General features: G+C 36.7%; 1 protein-coding gene across 2 annotated transcripts in view; it reads left to right on the top strand.

Annotated features, from left to right (window-relative positions):
- The window catches only part of LOC133515563 (hemicentin-2-like), a 241,645-nt gene extending 227,663 nt beyond the window's left edge, over positions 1–13,982 (top strand). For both annotated transcript variants that reach the window (XM_061848124.1, XM_061848125.1), the window contains 2 exons: positions 3,129–3,312; positions 6,841–13,982. In XM_061848124.1, coding sequence (XP_061704108.1) covers positions 3,129–3,312; positions 6,841–7,004 — 348 coding nt within the window. In that variant the 3' untranslated portion in view covers positions 7,005–13,982. The remainder of the gene's footprint in view (positions 1–3,128; positions 3,313–6,840) is intronic.
- Positions 13,983–14,398: the final 416 nt, after the last annotated feature.

A 14,398-nucleotide genomic window follows, 5' to 3' on the forward strand; every position in this document is an offset into this window, starting at 1 on the left:
GAAAACCCACACGAAGGGAGAGAAGACCGGTCCCAACATCAATTTAAAATTAATTTGTGGACGGGAATATTTAATGGCCAAATAATAGGACCGGTCGAGTTGCCAGCTATTTTAAATGGGAGAAATTACCTGCAGTTCTTGCAAAACGATCTGCCAGTTTTACTTGAAGACACACCGCTCGCACTGAGACAGAGGATGTGGTACCAGCAAGATGGCTGCCCAGCACATTTCGCTCGCGATGTTCGCGACCATCTCTCGCAGACATTCCCAAGAAGATGGATCGGCCGATTAGGACCAGTATTATGGCCACCGCGTTCGCCGGACCTAAATCCATTGGATTTTTTTTATTGGGGATGCTTAAAAGACAAGGTCTACTCCGAGCCAATAAGGTCCCAAGACGAATTACGGCGACGTGTATTTCAGGCAGCACGAGACATATCCGAAATTAACTTAAGGAAATTAACAAGAAATTTCAGAAGACGCTGCCAAGCGTGCATACGAGTCGGTGGAAAACAATTTGAGCACCTGTTGTAAAAAATAAATAAATCAATGAAACTTCAATCTGTATTACATTTTTTTCGAACCTTTCTTACTTCATGATATCCTTACTTAGTAGCAATGATATCATAACAGCTTACGCATTCCGGAATGCTTATTAGATATGGATGACACAATTGTACAAACAAAAGCTTACACTTCTGTCTTCAAAGAGATAAGCCCTACGATAATCCCAGGTAGCAGTTGACCGTGTGACAAAGTTGAGATAAAAAGAGCGAGATAGAGCGAGTGCATCTCATGTTGTCTCACTCTTTTAACCATTTCAGAACTTGCACTCAAAGCCAATAAGAATCCAAGATGAATTACGCGTCATTGGATTGCAGATTCCCTAGTCCAACTTAGCTTTATGAGGCATTCGAAAGATGATAATAACTCATTATTTTATGGCAGAAATGTGCATGTTTTATACCATTTTAGAATCTGCATAAAATGCTTAATATTATAGCGTTATTTTTTTGTTACCTTTTAAGTAGTTTTTTTTCACGGCAGGTGGTCAAAGTTGAAATTGATGTTTCGCTGCGAATAAAACTTTAGATCAAGCCCTTGTTTTTTTACATTTCACGTAGGTTATCGATGAAATATCTCTTTTATTATCCTAATTAACTATTCATGGTGCCGTACACATAAAAAAAACTTATTTTAAGGGCTTTATAAGTGCACACTGAGCCTAACAATGCTGAAAACGGTCAAAATTCACGAAAAACGTTAAATTGCCAATAACTTGAAAACGGTGCAACTTTTACTAGGGTCATGTTAGGTTGGTTGGAACCCTCTCAGGCTGGTCTACCTCCAGTGTCGCTATGGCGTGTCCTTTTTGGGACACCCTGTATATACCTGTACGATATTATATACCAAGTACTGGCGGTCTCCCCTGCGTGTGTATACCTTGGCTTTAATTTGAAGCAAACTTTAATAGTTTAACGGGCAACATACAATTTGAATTAAACTTGAATAATTAAATTAGTAACATAGCACTTAATGGATTAAACATATTAAAATAAGCGGGAAGTTTTGGAACTGTTAAGACACAAGTTTGGTGCAGCTCAGTTTCAGGGAAGTTTTTAATTTTGCTATCTCCACTATACGTGCGGGTACCCACTTAGTGCTTCAATAAAACGAGCATCTTCAAAAACCAAAAAATCGGCCAAGAGCATGTCGGGACATGCTCAGTGTAGGGTTTCATAGTTACCATTCTGTCAGAACAGGCCAACTTGGGGCTATTAATTATTAAGTATCATGTATATTTTGAAATGACTGTAGTAGACGACAATATTCAATTGCGTCTGCTCCCGAAAGATGAATAACTTCTACAGCTACTTTTCTTTTATTTTGTTTTCTCTCACATTTCGTAGTTATACACACGCACATATTCATACATACATACTCACATATATACACACATACCCTCACATAAACACTTTCACTTACATACAACTTACTGAGACCTTTTTAACTGTTTTTGTGCTTAGTTTGATAGTTAGTCATATAATAAAAAAATCTTATTTAATTTTGCTTTAACAATAATGTATTCTGTTAAAATGAGAACCGCACCATTTCGATACTTCTCTGAGATTCCCACGTGACAGGCTGAGCCTAGTGTGGGGATCAATGTACTGCTGCTCTTGTAATGCCAAATTCTTGAAATAAATATTATTCTTATTCTTATTCTTATGTACAGTACATTATGCTTGTAGCATAAGGGAAAGTATCTTCGCAGCGCTTTGTACGTCTTTTTGCTAAGAGGAGAAGATTTTTTGTAATAACTCAAAAACGGTTTGACGGATCATGTTAGCTAGAGTTTTGTGTGAAAGAATTTACTAAGCATTTGTTTCACGATCTGTTCATCCTTTTAGTTCAAAAGTTAGAGACCCTTATTAGTTTTGAAAGACCTATCCAACAATACCTCACACTATTTGGTCAAAACAAAATTTGTATAGGAGGTACCCGAAAAAAAATGTAGTTAGGTAGTTTCATTTTACAGTTTTGTAGCCATGTATGATTTAGTAACCATGCCAAATTGCAGCTTTCTAGTACCAACGATCACGGAGTAAAGCGGCGGATGAGGGACATGGCAAAACTATAAGGGGTTCTAGGTGAAGTCACCAAACTCTAAATATGACAACCACTGAGATTTTTACCGTCCGACCGTCTCAGACCGTCAGACCGTCTACCGCCAGGGAACCCTAACTTCGCCTGCTACATAAAGTTGTGTCCTATCTCGCTTACTGTAATAAAATAACAGTTACGTAAGGTATTGGAGCGCGCGCAACGCGCTCCGTACATCGGGCTACACCCGACTCTTATAGCACGAGGCATCTAGTATTGGAGCTCGTACAGTGCGCCCCATACGTCGAGCTTTGCTTTTTAAATTGGAGCGTATAATTATCCATACTCCTAACATAACACCGATCGGCAAGCGTGCACGCTCATGACGCCCAGAGCGTGCGTTCTATGGTCGAGGCATACCTAATGCAAGTTTCTGTATAAGTATAGAACACTTCTATTCTAGTTTTTTTAATCCGCTGCCAAGTTATTATGTAGAAGTAACGATTTTCGTTTGTTGTACGCAGGTGCTCGACCGCCAGAGCCACTACGGCTACGACGCGCACGGCTACGGCGCCATGGACGACTACGCGCCCTACCCGCTGCCCGCGCCGAGCGCCGACTGCCTGCGCTCGCAGAACCCGAGCCGCCAGGAGTACTGCTCCGACCCGTACGCGCAGGTGCACAAGCCGAAGAAACAACAGCATATAGGTGAGGGCTTCTGTAAATCGCAGATAGAGCAACCTATTACGTGTTTTTTCTAAGCTTACAGGTAGATGGTGGCAGAAATCTGAGAAATGGATAGATTAAATACGTGTCTAAGGCTTATAGATCGATGACACAGGAAAAAAGGCTGCTGTAGCTAGAAAAGCCAACGCTTTTTTTAGCCACAAATATAGGTAGGAAAGTACGAGTATATCTTTTAACAGAAAGTTTATTAATCTTGAATAAAATTACAAAAATACCTAATTAGGAAATATGTAGGTACAAAAGTAAAGGTTGTATCTTCGATTTGAAAAGTTAAGATGATCGGATCCATATATATGATATACGCCTGATATACAAATGCCTAAAAAGCGAATGGATCAACATATTGAACTATACGTAACTCATCGCTAAATATCTCGAGAAATTTGGAATAGTTATGAACGCGTTGAAAGTGTTTAACACGACGTCTACTAGATTGTAACAAACTCGTACGTTGGGACTTCGTAAGTTCTAATGTGTTTTTCAATGTTAAGTGTAAGGTGTAGTGTATTGTACAAATAATGCAAAGCATTTAAAATGTGCTCTATTGTGTCGGAAATGCAGTAGCAAGTAGCAATCACCGGACGTTTCACTGTTATAACAACTGACAGAGACTAAACTGCGAGTCGGATGCTTTCAGCGTCTGTTTACGCGTCGTTATCTGGGGCGGTAGAACTCTCGGGACCGTTTCTAGAACGAAATATGAAAACGTGTTTATTGCTGACTATGGCAATCGATATAAAATACCGATTGATGTCTACCTTATTATATTTTTAGGGTTCCGTATCTCAAAAGGAAAATACGGAACCCTTATAGGATCACTTTGTTGTCCGCCTATCTGTCTGTCTGTCAGGAGTTCAAGACCCTTTATCTCCGAAGTGCGTGAAGGGTGTGTAAGATGTAATTAATTCTTGGAAATATAAATACACGTTACACACGCTTAAACATAATAAAATGCGTGATTGTTTCATATCTAATTTTACTATTTATTCAAATGTCAACTTTATTTCATTAGAATAAGATACACATTTGAATGACTGCCTTTTCAAAGTCTACAAATAAGTTCGTGGCAGTTCGATCTAAAGTCTAACAGGCCAATTCGAACGTGCACTGAAATCAAACTGATATTAGAATGATATTCATATCAATTCGCACATTAATTTTGCTCAAACTTGTCTGCACAAGTATTGCCTATTGCGACAACGAACAAATATAATAAAATAATACACAAATTCTCTAAGCCCCACGGTAAGTTCAAGAAGTCTTGTGTTGTAATATATAATAAATAATAATAAATAAAATCTTTATTCACTTAAAAACCTAACACAGTATAGAGTGTCGATATTATGTTATACTAGATACAGAAAAACTTATAATTAGGTTTGTAATGGTTTCACCAGGGTCCAGCTTTTGTCTCCCGAACTAGGTCAGAGCCTGTGACCTATAATAATACTTAAATATATAGAAAACAACCATGGCTAAACAAATATCTGTGCTCATCACACAAATAAAAGCCCTTACCGGGATTTATTTATTATTTAATCGTATGGCATTATATATACATTGGGGGCAATCAGAGTGTAGCCTTGAGATTGCCAAGCCAGGCAACCAAGTCAGGTGTCACGGTGTTCAGGTCCTCAGCAGGCCCAGGATATGAGTGGAGTGGGCAGCGTTGGAAGATACGTTCGATGGTCTGCTCTTCCTCTCCGCATTCGCAAAGCCGTCCATCCCCATTTGTGTGTGGCTGAATTGCAGCGGCCATGTCCGGTTCTCAACCTGTTCAGGCGGCACTAGATTTTCCGAGGAAGGTCGAACTCTTTTGGTTTTTTAGTCTGGTCAGATATATGGCTGTTCTGTGTTGCTTACCGGGATTCGAACACAGAACCATCGGCCTCAAAGGGTCACTATCGACTATGCCGGACTAATCGTCAAATATGATTCAGACATCATTCTAGCATCGGTTTCATATCAATGCACGTTTAAATTGGCCGGAATGTAATTAATATTCATACATTTTACAGGAAACTTACTACTATTCTAGAAGTTTCATTTCATTCACCTAGTTTGATTTAAAGGCATAATCAATACTCGGTTTCCAGATTCACTCTGTGGTAATAATTAAACAAACCGGACTTGGACTGTAATTTAAAGTAATTTTGTTAGTATTTGTATTTGATGGCTAAACGATTTATAATTCATAATAATTGCTAGTAAAGCGTTTTAGTGAATGCGCATTAAGTAAATTCGTTTAGTGGTGGATATGTAACTAGAACTATTAATGTACGATAATAATTTGTGGCTGCAGCTAATCATCATTAAAAACCAGTTAAAATACATTAATGCTTGTTTAGTTTACATTTTTCATCAGTAATTTAAGAACTCGGGAGTTCGAACTTTCAAATTGACGTCAATTTTATTTCAATTTAACATCACTCTCGCATGCCAATATTTAATAAATATATTTTTGTGTTGTTTGTTTTTGGGAGAGGACTCCCGCTCCGAATCGTTTCTGGTGCAGAGGCTGTCCATAGCCATCCAGGGGGGTAATACCGTGAGCATTAACGGCACTTTTGCACCGGAAGCGATAAGGAGCGGGTATGACTTAGTTACTTAATGTAAGTAATTGTGTAATTATTTGTAAGACTTAATGGGTTTTTGTAATTACCATGTATGTTGTGGAAATAATAGTGTTAATCTATCTATCTATCACTCGCCCTGTGCATCTCGTTCGTACTTATATTGGAGCAAGATAGATCCGCTGAGTACCTACTAACAAATGATTACCAATATCATATTAAATTTGCCGTTTTACCCTGGCGGAGCAACCATTCGTCCTTCAGCTCCTGATACATTGAATGAATTAATGAATGAACGATGCTTTTATTCAAAACACACATACACAACAACATTAAAATAGACTTTATTTAAATAACACAATTTAGCAATAACGATAAAATAGACTTAAATCTAGGTAAATTAGAAGTTACAGTGCTGCGGGTGGTTCCAGAAAAGGATAACACTCAGCATACCCATTGACACGTAAAACAACACAGAACATAAAAACAGAACTGAAGCAAGCATTGGTAGAAACAAGGGTTTTTTAATTTCCTTTACTTTTCTGGTTCGAATTCATATTTATTTATATTATATATTGAATATTTATTTATTTTTATTTATATATATATATGTATGCATTATTTTATGGTTATTTTTCTATCTATGTATATTTGTATCAATGTGTATTCAAAACGTGCATTTCATTAATTTCAGTGATTGTACACTTTTGTTTGTGTTTGTCATTCATTCACCGTTACTTCTGTTTTACTCATTTCCTCAAAGGTTAACTGGAAGAGATCCCATACAGGGATAAGTTCGCCTTTGTTGTATTTAATTTACTCTGTAACTGTGTTTTTCGTGTTTTTATTTCTATGTACAATAAAGTATATACATACATACATACATACAAGGGTTTGATTGATGTGTTTATTTCAGAATCCCCATACCACGAGGTGAGCGGGCTCCCGGAGTCGTACGGCGGCTCGGCGGGCGGCGAGGACAAGCCGCAGCTGTCGCTCGGCTACGACGAGTCGCTCGAGTCCGGCTACTCCACGCCCAACTCGCGCGCGCGCCGCGTCATCCGCGAGATCATCGTGTAGCCCGGGCCCGGGCCGCCGTAAGTCTAGCATTCACGGTCTTACTATTGAGCGCTTGACAAAGCTGCCTTTGTATGGCAAAATTGGTCATTGTTAAACCTTTTTAAGGAATAAGCTCTGTTTTTATGTATCGGATATTAAAATTACTGTTCTATTAACCAATCTAGTAACAAATTTATCAGTTTTTGTACTAAAATTACAGTTAGATTCGCCAATAGAACGGTCCTGTTAATATCTAGGATACGATAACAATGTAATCACTTGTGTCTTTGTGTGAACGCTGGGCTTCACACAGGCGATTCTCTGAATTAGGCTAGCCAGCACTAGCGTGAAACTTTGTCCGCGACTAAGTTGCAAGACGAATATTTGTTTGACTCTGGAGCTACGTAAACAAATCGTGGGTTGATGTGAACTTAATTCGCAATTTAACTGCCGTCCAAGCCCGCTGCCCCACAGTTGTGTCACGAATCCTTTAGTAGTATCAGATTTTTTATTCTCAAGCTTTATAAATGTAGTGTCAATATGCCCAATTGTGATTTATGTCAATTGTGATAAGACGCCACTTATGGCGATCGCTTGTTGTGAATTCAATACAAATTTATTATCAAAATCTATTCTGAGCGAATGAATACGTACAATCGAACAGTTTTACAGGTATTTCGGATCGGAGGCAATTTCTGTTCGTGATTGACGTAATTCATCCCACAAAGCAAGCCGTAACTCGCAACAAATGTATGTTTCTGTATTACTATCAAACGAGACTGATAAGCCATATGAAATAGGTATTTCACCAGAGCGTGGAATGGTTGCAGTCGAAAGTTTACTATTAAAGTTGCAATATTAATCGAAACGTATTTACGATTTTTAAATTGCAATATCTACTTCGCGCGTCCAAATCTGGCGAATTCACCGCTAGTGTGTCATTCGCGCACTAGGAAAGGATCGCTAACTGATTGGCTGATTGCATGCATTTCGTACTTGGTGATTATTATGTCAGCGATCGTGCAGTACGTTCGTTTTCATGATCAAATTTGTGCGTTCGGCAGATTTGGACACACCTTAAGATATGTTCGTGCTTGTTCAATTTTGAAAATGTCGCCGCACCGGGATTAATTCCAACTGTCAGCCATTCCAACTCATCCTCGGGTGGGTACCCGTGAGAACACGCTCGTTCATTATTAATACGTAATTAAGCGTTGGTCACATCATAAACAATGTTAATCCTGTGAATAATTAAAAGGCTCAGTCGTATGTATTAGACATCACTTGAACGGAGGTTGTACTTTTACCTTCTTTTATCGTAGTATCTAAATTACAGATGTATATTTCCCGTTGATATCTTCAAGTTTTAGAAGATGACGGAGCTGATATTATAGGTATAATTTAGTTGGTAAGTTGTTAATGTTATGATCAGAGTAAGTGGGCTAGTTAGTGTAGTTTCAGGTCTACGTCGCGTTGGTCGCTCGAAACCGTAAACCTTACTTTTTTTTATTTGGACATTATATGTAAATTATTCATAGAACCTTGAGTTCTGTTGACGCAAATTGAAGAAAAAAAAGTGCAGACAATTTACGTAGGTATAATTTTAATTATAATTAATCAAAAGTGGGGGGTATGGATTATAACTGAGCGGCCCACGCCCGACTGTCAGGACCATAGTTAAGAAATATATCTTAAGATTGCGTTAATGAGCTTACTATTGAATTTATAAGACGTCAGTCTCGACGTCACGTGACGCACGAGGTGGAAGACTGTCATAGCTGTAACGATAGATAGGTTTTCCAATTATTTGTCTCATTTCCGTCTAAGATCTTGGTAGGATATGTCGGTCTAATTTTGTGTAAAGTCATATTTCCACATGTGTAAATAGAATGCGTAATTATAAGTCTTCTTGTCAATCTCTATTGAGGCAGCTGTATTTTAAGTATTTTTACTGGATTTTATTATCGTCAATGTTCATTTTTTGCTTGTTTGAATCAAAAACTATTCTACTTTCTGATATACTAATAACATTTTGGTGTATAAATAATATCTTTTAACATTTATTAACTTAGTCATTTAATTTAAATACTCTTGATTGATCTTGAGTGCCATCTTATTTTTCTCGAGGTAGCGAACTCAAAACTACCTGCGACGGTAAAAATGATATTATATTTATATAATTATAGTTTGTACTCAAGAAACTGCCACGAACGTAATATTAAAATGTGCACTATTTTTGTCTCAACCAATTTTCACGTAGTTAAATTAAATTCTAGAATGTTACTGCCGCTTCAGACGTATGTAAGGAAATTGATCTCATGTTCACCCGCAATCATTATTGCAACTTTTAAACGAAAGCACTAACTCACTTGCGCTTGTCAAATACGTTAATATTATGCAATGAGTTCCAAGTTATGTTTAAAACAGTACTTTAACTTTTTAAATCTGAAAGTCCAATTATGAAGTGAATTAAGCAGCGACGCTCGCAAGTTCGTGCTATGAAAAGCTGGAGTTGCTGGCAAAGTTTGAACTGGCCTGCGGCCGCTGCATGCCTCTGGAATTTTATGTTTTGCACTTAGGTACATTGCCCGATTCATGCAAATGAGCTAATTGCAAAATTTTGTATTTTTGCCTATTTCTTGCTCAGAATAATTAATATTTTCGAACTTGATAATACCGGGTGATTTTGGGGTCGTTAAGATGGGTCATGCTGAACATGATTTCCCATGGGACCTTCTACTTTAATACCATTACATATTTTTTTCTCGATTTTGTGGCTAGTCCCAATGGGATTTTTGTTTAGTATGACCATCTTAATACATTTTTGTTAAGGATCACGACCCCATAATCACCCAGTATACGAAAAACTTGGACGGAACGATTCTGAGCAAGAATATACCAAGAGGAAAGTTTAAACACATATAATATGGAAATATTTCTAAAGGGCTCACTATAACTCTCCCAAGTCAACTAGACAACTTCCACGGGACAGTTATTTAAGACATCTTAGACATGTCCGTCAGTGTGAAAATAACTATATTTCGTAAGCGTACCATCGCATAACGCATAATTGTCTGATTGGTTTGAGCGACTTATAAAATAAGCCTTCAAAACACAAATTCATTATAATGTGCACAAATTTCACGCTATTAAACTGCTCATTAGCCATCGCACGACCATTGACACGAGCACTTAATTAATTTGTACATTACAGATTGATTCGATACATACTCTGTAAAATTGATGCTCATTATTACTTAGTACAAATATAAAGCACAATTTGATGATTTCATTATTGTGTTACCTCTGTCCAAATATGTGCCAAAAAGAGCATTCTCATTAAAGGACTGAGCACATAGCCGGGACATATACATTATAATATGTATATGTTATTCAGCAACGCTTCTAGGGACTAGAATTCAACCATATAGCAATATATGACCATCCATGGATAAATGCGCGCCTAAGATGTGTAGAATAAGAGATACTTTGTGACTAACTCATCGAACTATGGTGTTTGTGGCAGGGATCGGAAACCGGTATTTTTTGTATGGGAACGAAAACGGTATTTTTTCGTTCTTTGTTAATTACTTCAATTCTAATTAGGCAATCTAATAATACGAAGTCGTTATCTGAAAACACAACTGAGTCCTACATTTAGAGTATAAAATAAACCGAAATATATGGTTATTTCGATGTTTTTGCAAAAAACCGGTTCCGATCCCTGGTTTGTGGGCCTACCGCGAAAACCGAAACTAACAAATTGCGGGATCTCTTTTCTCCAATGAAGGCGTAATTAGACAGAAAGATGCCCGCAATTTGCGAACTTCAATTTTCGCGATTATAGCCCTGGTATAATATAACAAGTGTTTAGCCCAAACACACCAAATAGCACATCCCGCCGGCTGTGTGATCACTCCTTTAATCGAAAGCGTTGTCCAGGGTGAGCGACAGAACGCGACAAGATCGCCGCGATGCCATGCGACGCGGTTTTGTGCCCATCCCGACGCAAAACTGCATGTTTTGTATCGTAACGGGTCACTCGTAATTGGGCCATTTTTTGGTTGTGGCCGTGTTTGGAAAGTCTTGCTAAGGACGCCAACGACTACAGCCGACGGCTTCGCCAATGCAATAGGGACTTACGCAGGAGTCCGTAAAGTTCAATATCGCTTAAATAATCGCGATCGCCTAGCGTCCCGGCCAGGGCCACGGTATATTCCTTCGCCGTCTGGCGTTCAAAAGGCTAAACACACTTTTTTCTCATAGAAAAATCAAGAACTCTTGATTCTGTGTAGAAAAAACATAAATAATCCCAAATTAGAAAAATAATAAACAACATTAAATAAAATGGACCACTTCTGGATATCATTTTATTCTTTAATATTTTCATATTGCACACTTTGCACAAAGTTGTCGCTGACTTTGGACAACGCGCAACCCATCGTAATATTCTTAGTTCAACCCATGCCTCCTAGAGATCATTTGTTTAATACTTCACATCATTAAATATTAGAAATGGGCCCACCTTAAATGTAATGTGAAATAAAGTATATTTTTATTGAAATTATTAGCTAGTTATAAGTTATAACGACTCTAAACCGTTAACTTCGTCTATTCACCCACACGAATGCTTTGTATGAGGATACAATCAATTTATAACACAATTTACAACTCGGCCATCCTGACAAAGGCAGAGTCCTTCAGCATACTACACCAAAATAATATTTAATTCTCATGAAGCTGGACAGCAAGCTGATCTACCTAATACTCACCAGAAGTATTTTAGAAAATAATAGTAAACTTATCTTCATAATGGAACGAGAATTAAGTGAACTTAATAGATTGGTTCGTGCAGTGTTTAAATTGGCAACTGGCACTGAGAAATTATTTCAAGTCAAGATATTCTTTGTTAAAACCAGTACCTAAAGTTCTTTAAACTAATATCGTTATTCATAAACTTCAGTCAAGTCTACCAAACTGTTGATAATCGTATGTCCCTGTCATTTTGACATTTGTGTTTATTAGCGCGATAAAATTTAACAGAAGTTTGCTAATAATGTTTAATTTGTCTGTTAAGCGTAAGCTAGAATTAATTAATATCTTACGGCTGGATTGAAGTTAGTTCATAAGTTTGTAAAGCCCGTTTGGGCCCCGGCCTACTTCGGAGACGAGACGGTCGACCCACGGACGTCTGACGTTGTGTCAAATTTAGGAACAGAATATCGGTATTATGTTTCATTTTTAATTATTTTATTGTTATTTTTTTTGCTTTTAAAAGGATAATCTGCATTATTACTCGACGTAATTGATGTTGAATACATTTAATACATCGCTATTTTGGAAAAAATACTGATTATTATATAAATATGTAACACAAGGTACCAGTGAGATATCACTATTAAACTACATTCCTGTAAACATGTGTGCAAGGCAGTTTTCACCAACTTTTTTAAAGTGATTGATATATTTCATAGCTCCTAAGTACATATTGTGAATTTTTAGAAATGCCAAGTTTGTCGTTATTCAGAGTATATTTCTAATTCCAACCCTCAGTGAAACAGCCATCAGCGTGGGCATTTCTTTCTTATAAAATCTAATTTAAATGTCACTGGGATTATTTGTCTGTGTAGAGCTCCCCAAAATTGCTATTTGGAGATATGCCGCTGTGACAGCTTTATTGATTATTCTCGCCGAATATCATAACAAGATGAAATCAAAAATAAACCAGCGAAATTCTTTTTTTGAATGAATCTTTTTTTTTTGACGTGCAGATTTTATGCGAGACCTTAAAGTGGCAACAATATTTTTTACATACTAGCGCCACCTTCTTTACCTACTTTAACAAATCATTGAATAGGTAATCAAACAAAAAAAACATGAACTCTATCTTAAAACAGAAAAAAATATGTATAAATCGCAAATGCAAATCATATTCTAAAAAAAAAAGCAATGAAATTTTCAACTAGACATAATATAAACTAGACGTAATGATGAACTTAATATTAATACACATATCTTGCCACAATAATATTTATTTGTGTATTCCACACAAAACAAATCATGTTTACTATATCAATTATTCATTTATCACAGAGTACATTAATACTTCATTATAAATACTTTAAATCAATTAAATTAATTATAAGTTGATTTTGTGCTCAACATTCGTGTGGGTGTGGTGTAGGCGACTGCTTTATAAGGTTATTTTATTAAATATTATAAGCTCAACCAGGGTAAGTACGTAAATATGGGATAAATGCGTTTTCTTAAGAATTATAAAGAGAAGAGTTGTATTGACGGTTGTATCCGTGGCAAACTTTCGAAAGTGAGATAGACTAAATGCGTTCACATTAAAATTGCATCTATCCATTTCCTTGTAATTTTAGAAAATGCCAATTTAACCCATAAGTCGTAATTATCCAAGTTGTCTATAATGGCGTCGAGCCAATTTTGTATTAAAATGTTAGTAACGCAAACACGTTACAATATTTAAGCCATTTATACCTATTTTGCGTGCATCAGTCACGATATCAGAGACGAGTGAATAAACACTGCTCTAATCTCCATACAATGCTGCATTCCTCTAAAGAGTGAAAAAAAGATTAAGTATAGAGATATCTGATTATCTTACATTTTGTACGGAGACCGCTAGTTCATATCTGATCTGATCTTCAAATTTGATCTGATCATACTCGTCTCTGAAAAATAGCGATTATAGTTAATTACTTTCTTCATTTCTTCGACTATAAAGTCTACATTGAATCTACTTATTTTTATTAGTTAGCATTTTGTATATTTTTACAAATATATAGTTTTAAGATTCCACAGTACTTACTTTACGATAAACGTCAAAGAACGAAAATAAGCCATATTTTATATTTAAGTAAGTAATTTTATAAATCCAAGACATTCAATTTGATGTAATCTCTTACATGTATTGTACGAATACGAAATCAATTGTAAATATTATGAATTGTATAAATAAATTGATTTTACGTGTGTATGCCTTTCATTTATGTTTATTGCAATTTGTTGAATGGAATCCCCGAACGAGATACAATTTATTAGATAACAAGGTGCTTCGGTAATTCGATAATCGGCTGACGAATCACGTCGTGATGATTGAGTACATAGACTACTTCGTAAAAAAGGGTCCATAGGCATTACGAAATGGGTCTGGGGGCGATTATTTTAATTTCGGGTGCTTGATTTCGTGTGGCCTCATTCAATAATATCTCCTTTACTGGGCATTTAAATTATACTAATACAATTTTTATACTACGTCGGTGGCAAAAAAGCATACGTCCAGCCTGATGGTAAGCAGTCTCCGGAGCCTATGGACGCTGGCAACTCCAGCATTGAAAACAAAACATTGAATTGAAACAACAACTACAACACTACAACAACTACAACTA

The sequence above is a fragment of the Cydia pomonella genome, chromosome 2, assembly GCF_033807575.1.
Source record: "Cydia pomonella isolate Wapato2018A chromosome 2, ilCydPomo1, whole genome shotgun sequence".
Lineage (NCBI taxonomy): Eukaryota > Metazoa > Arthropoda > Insecta > Lepidoptera > Tortricidae > Cydia > Cydia pomonella.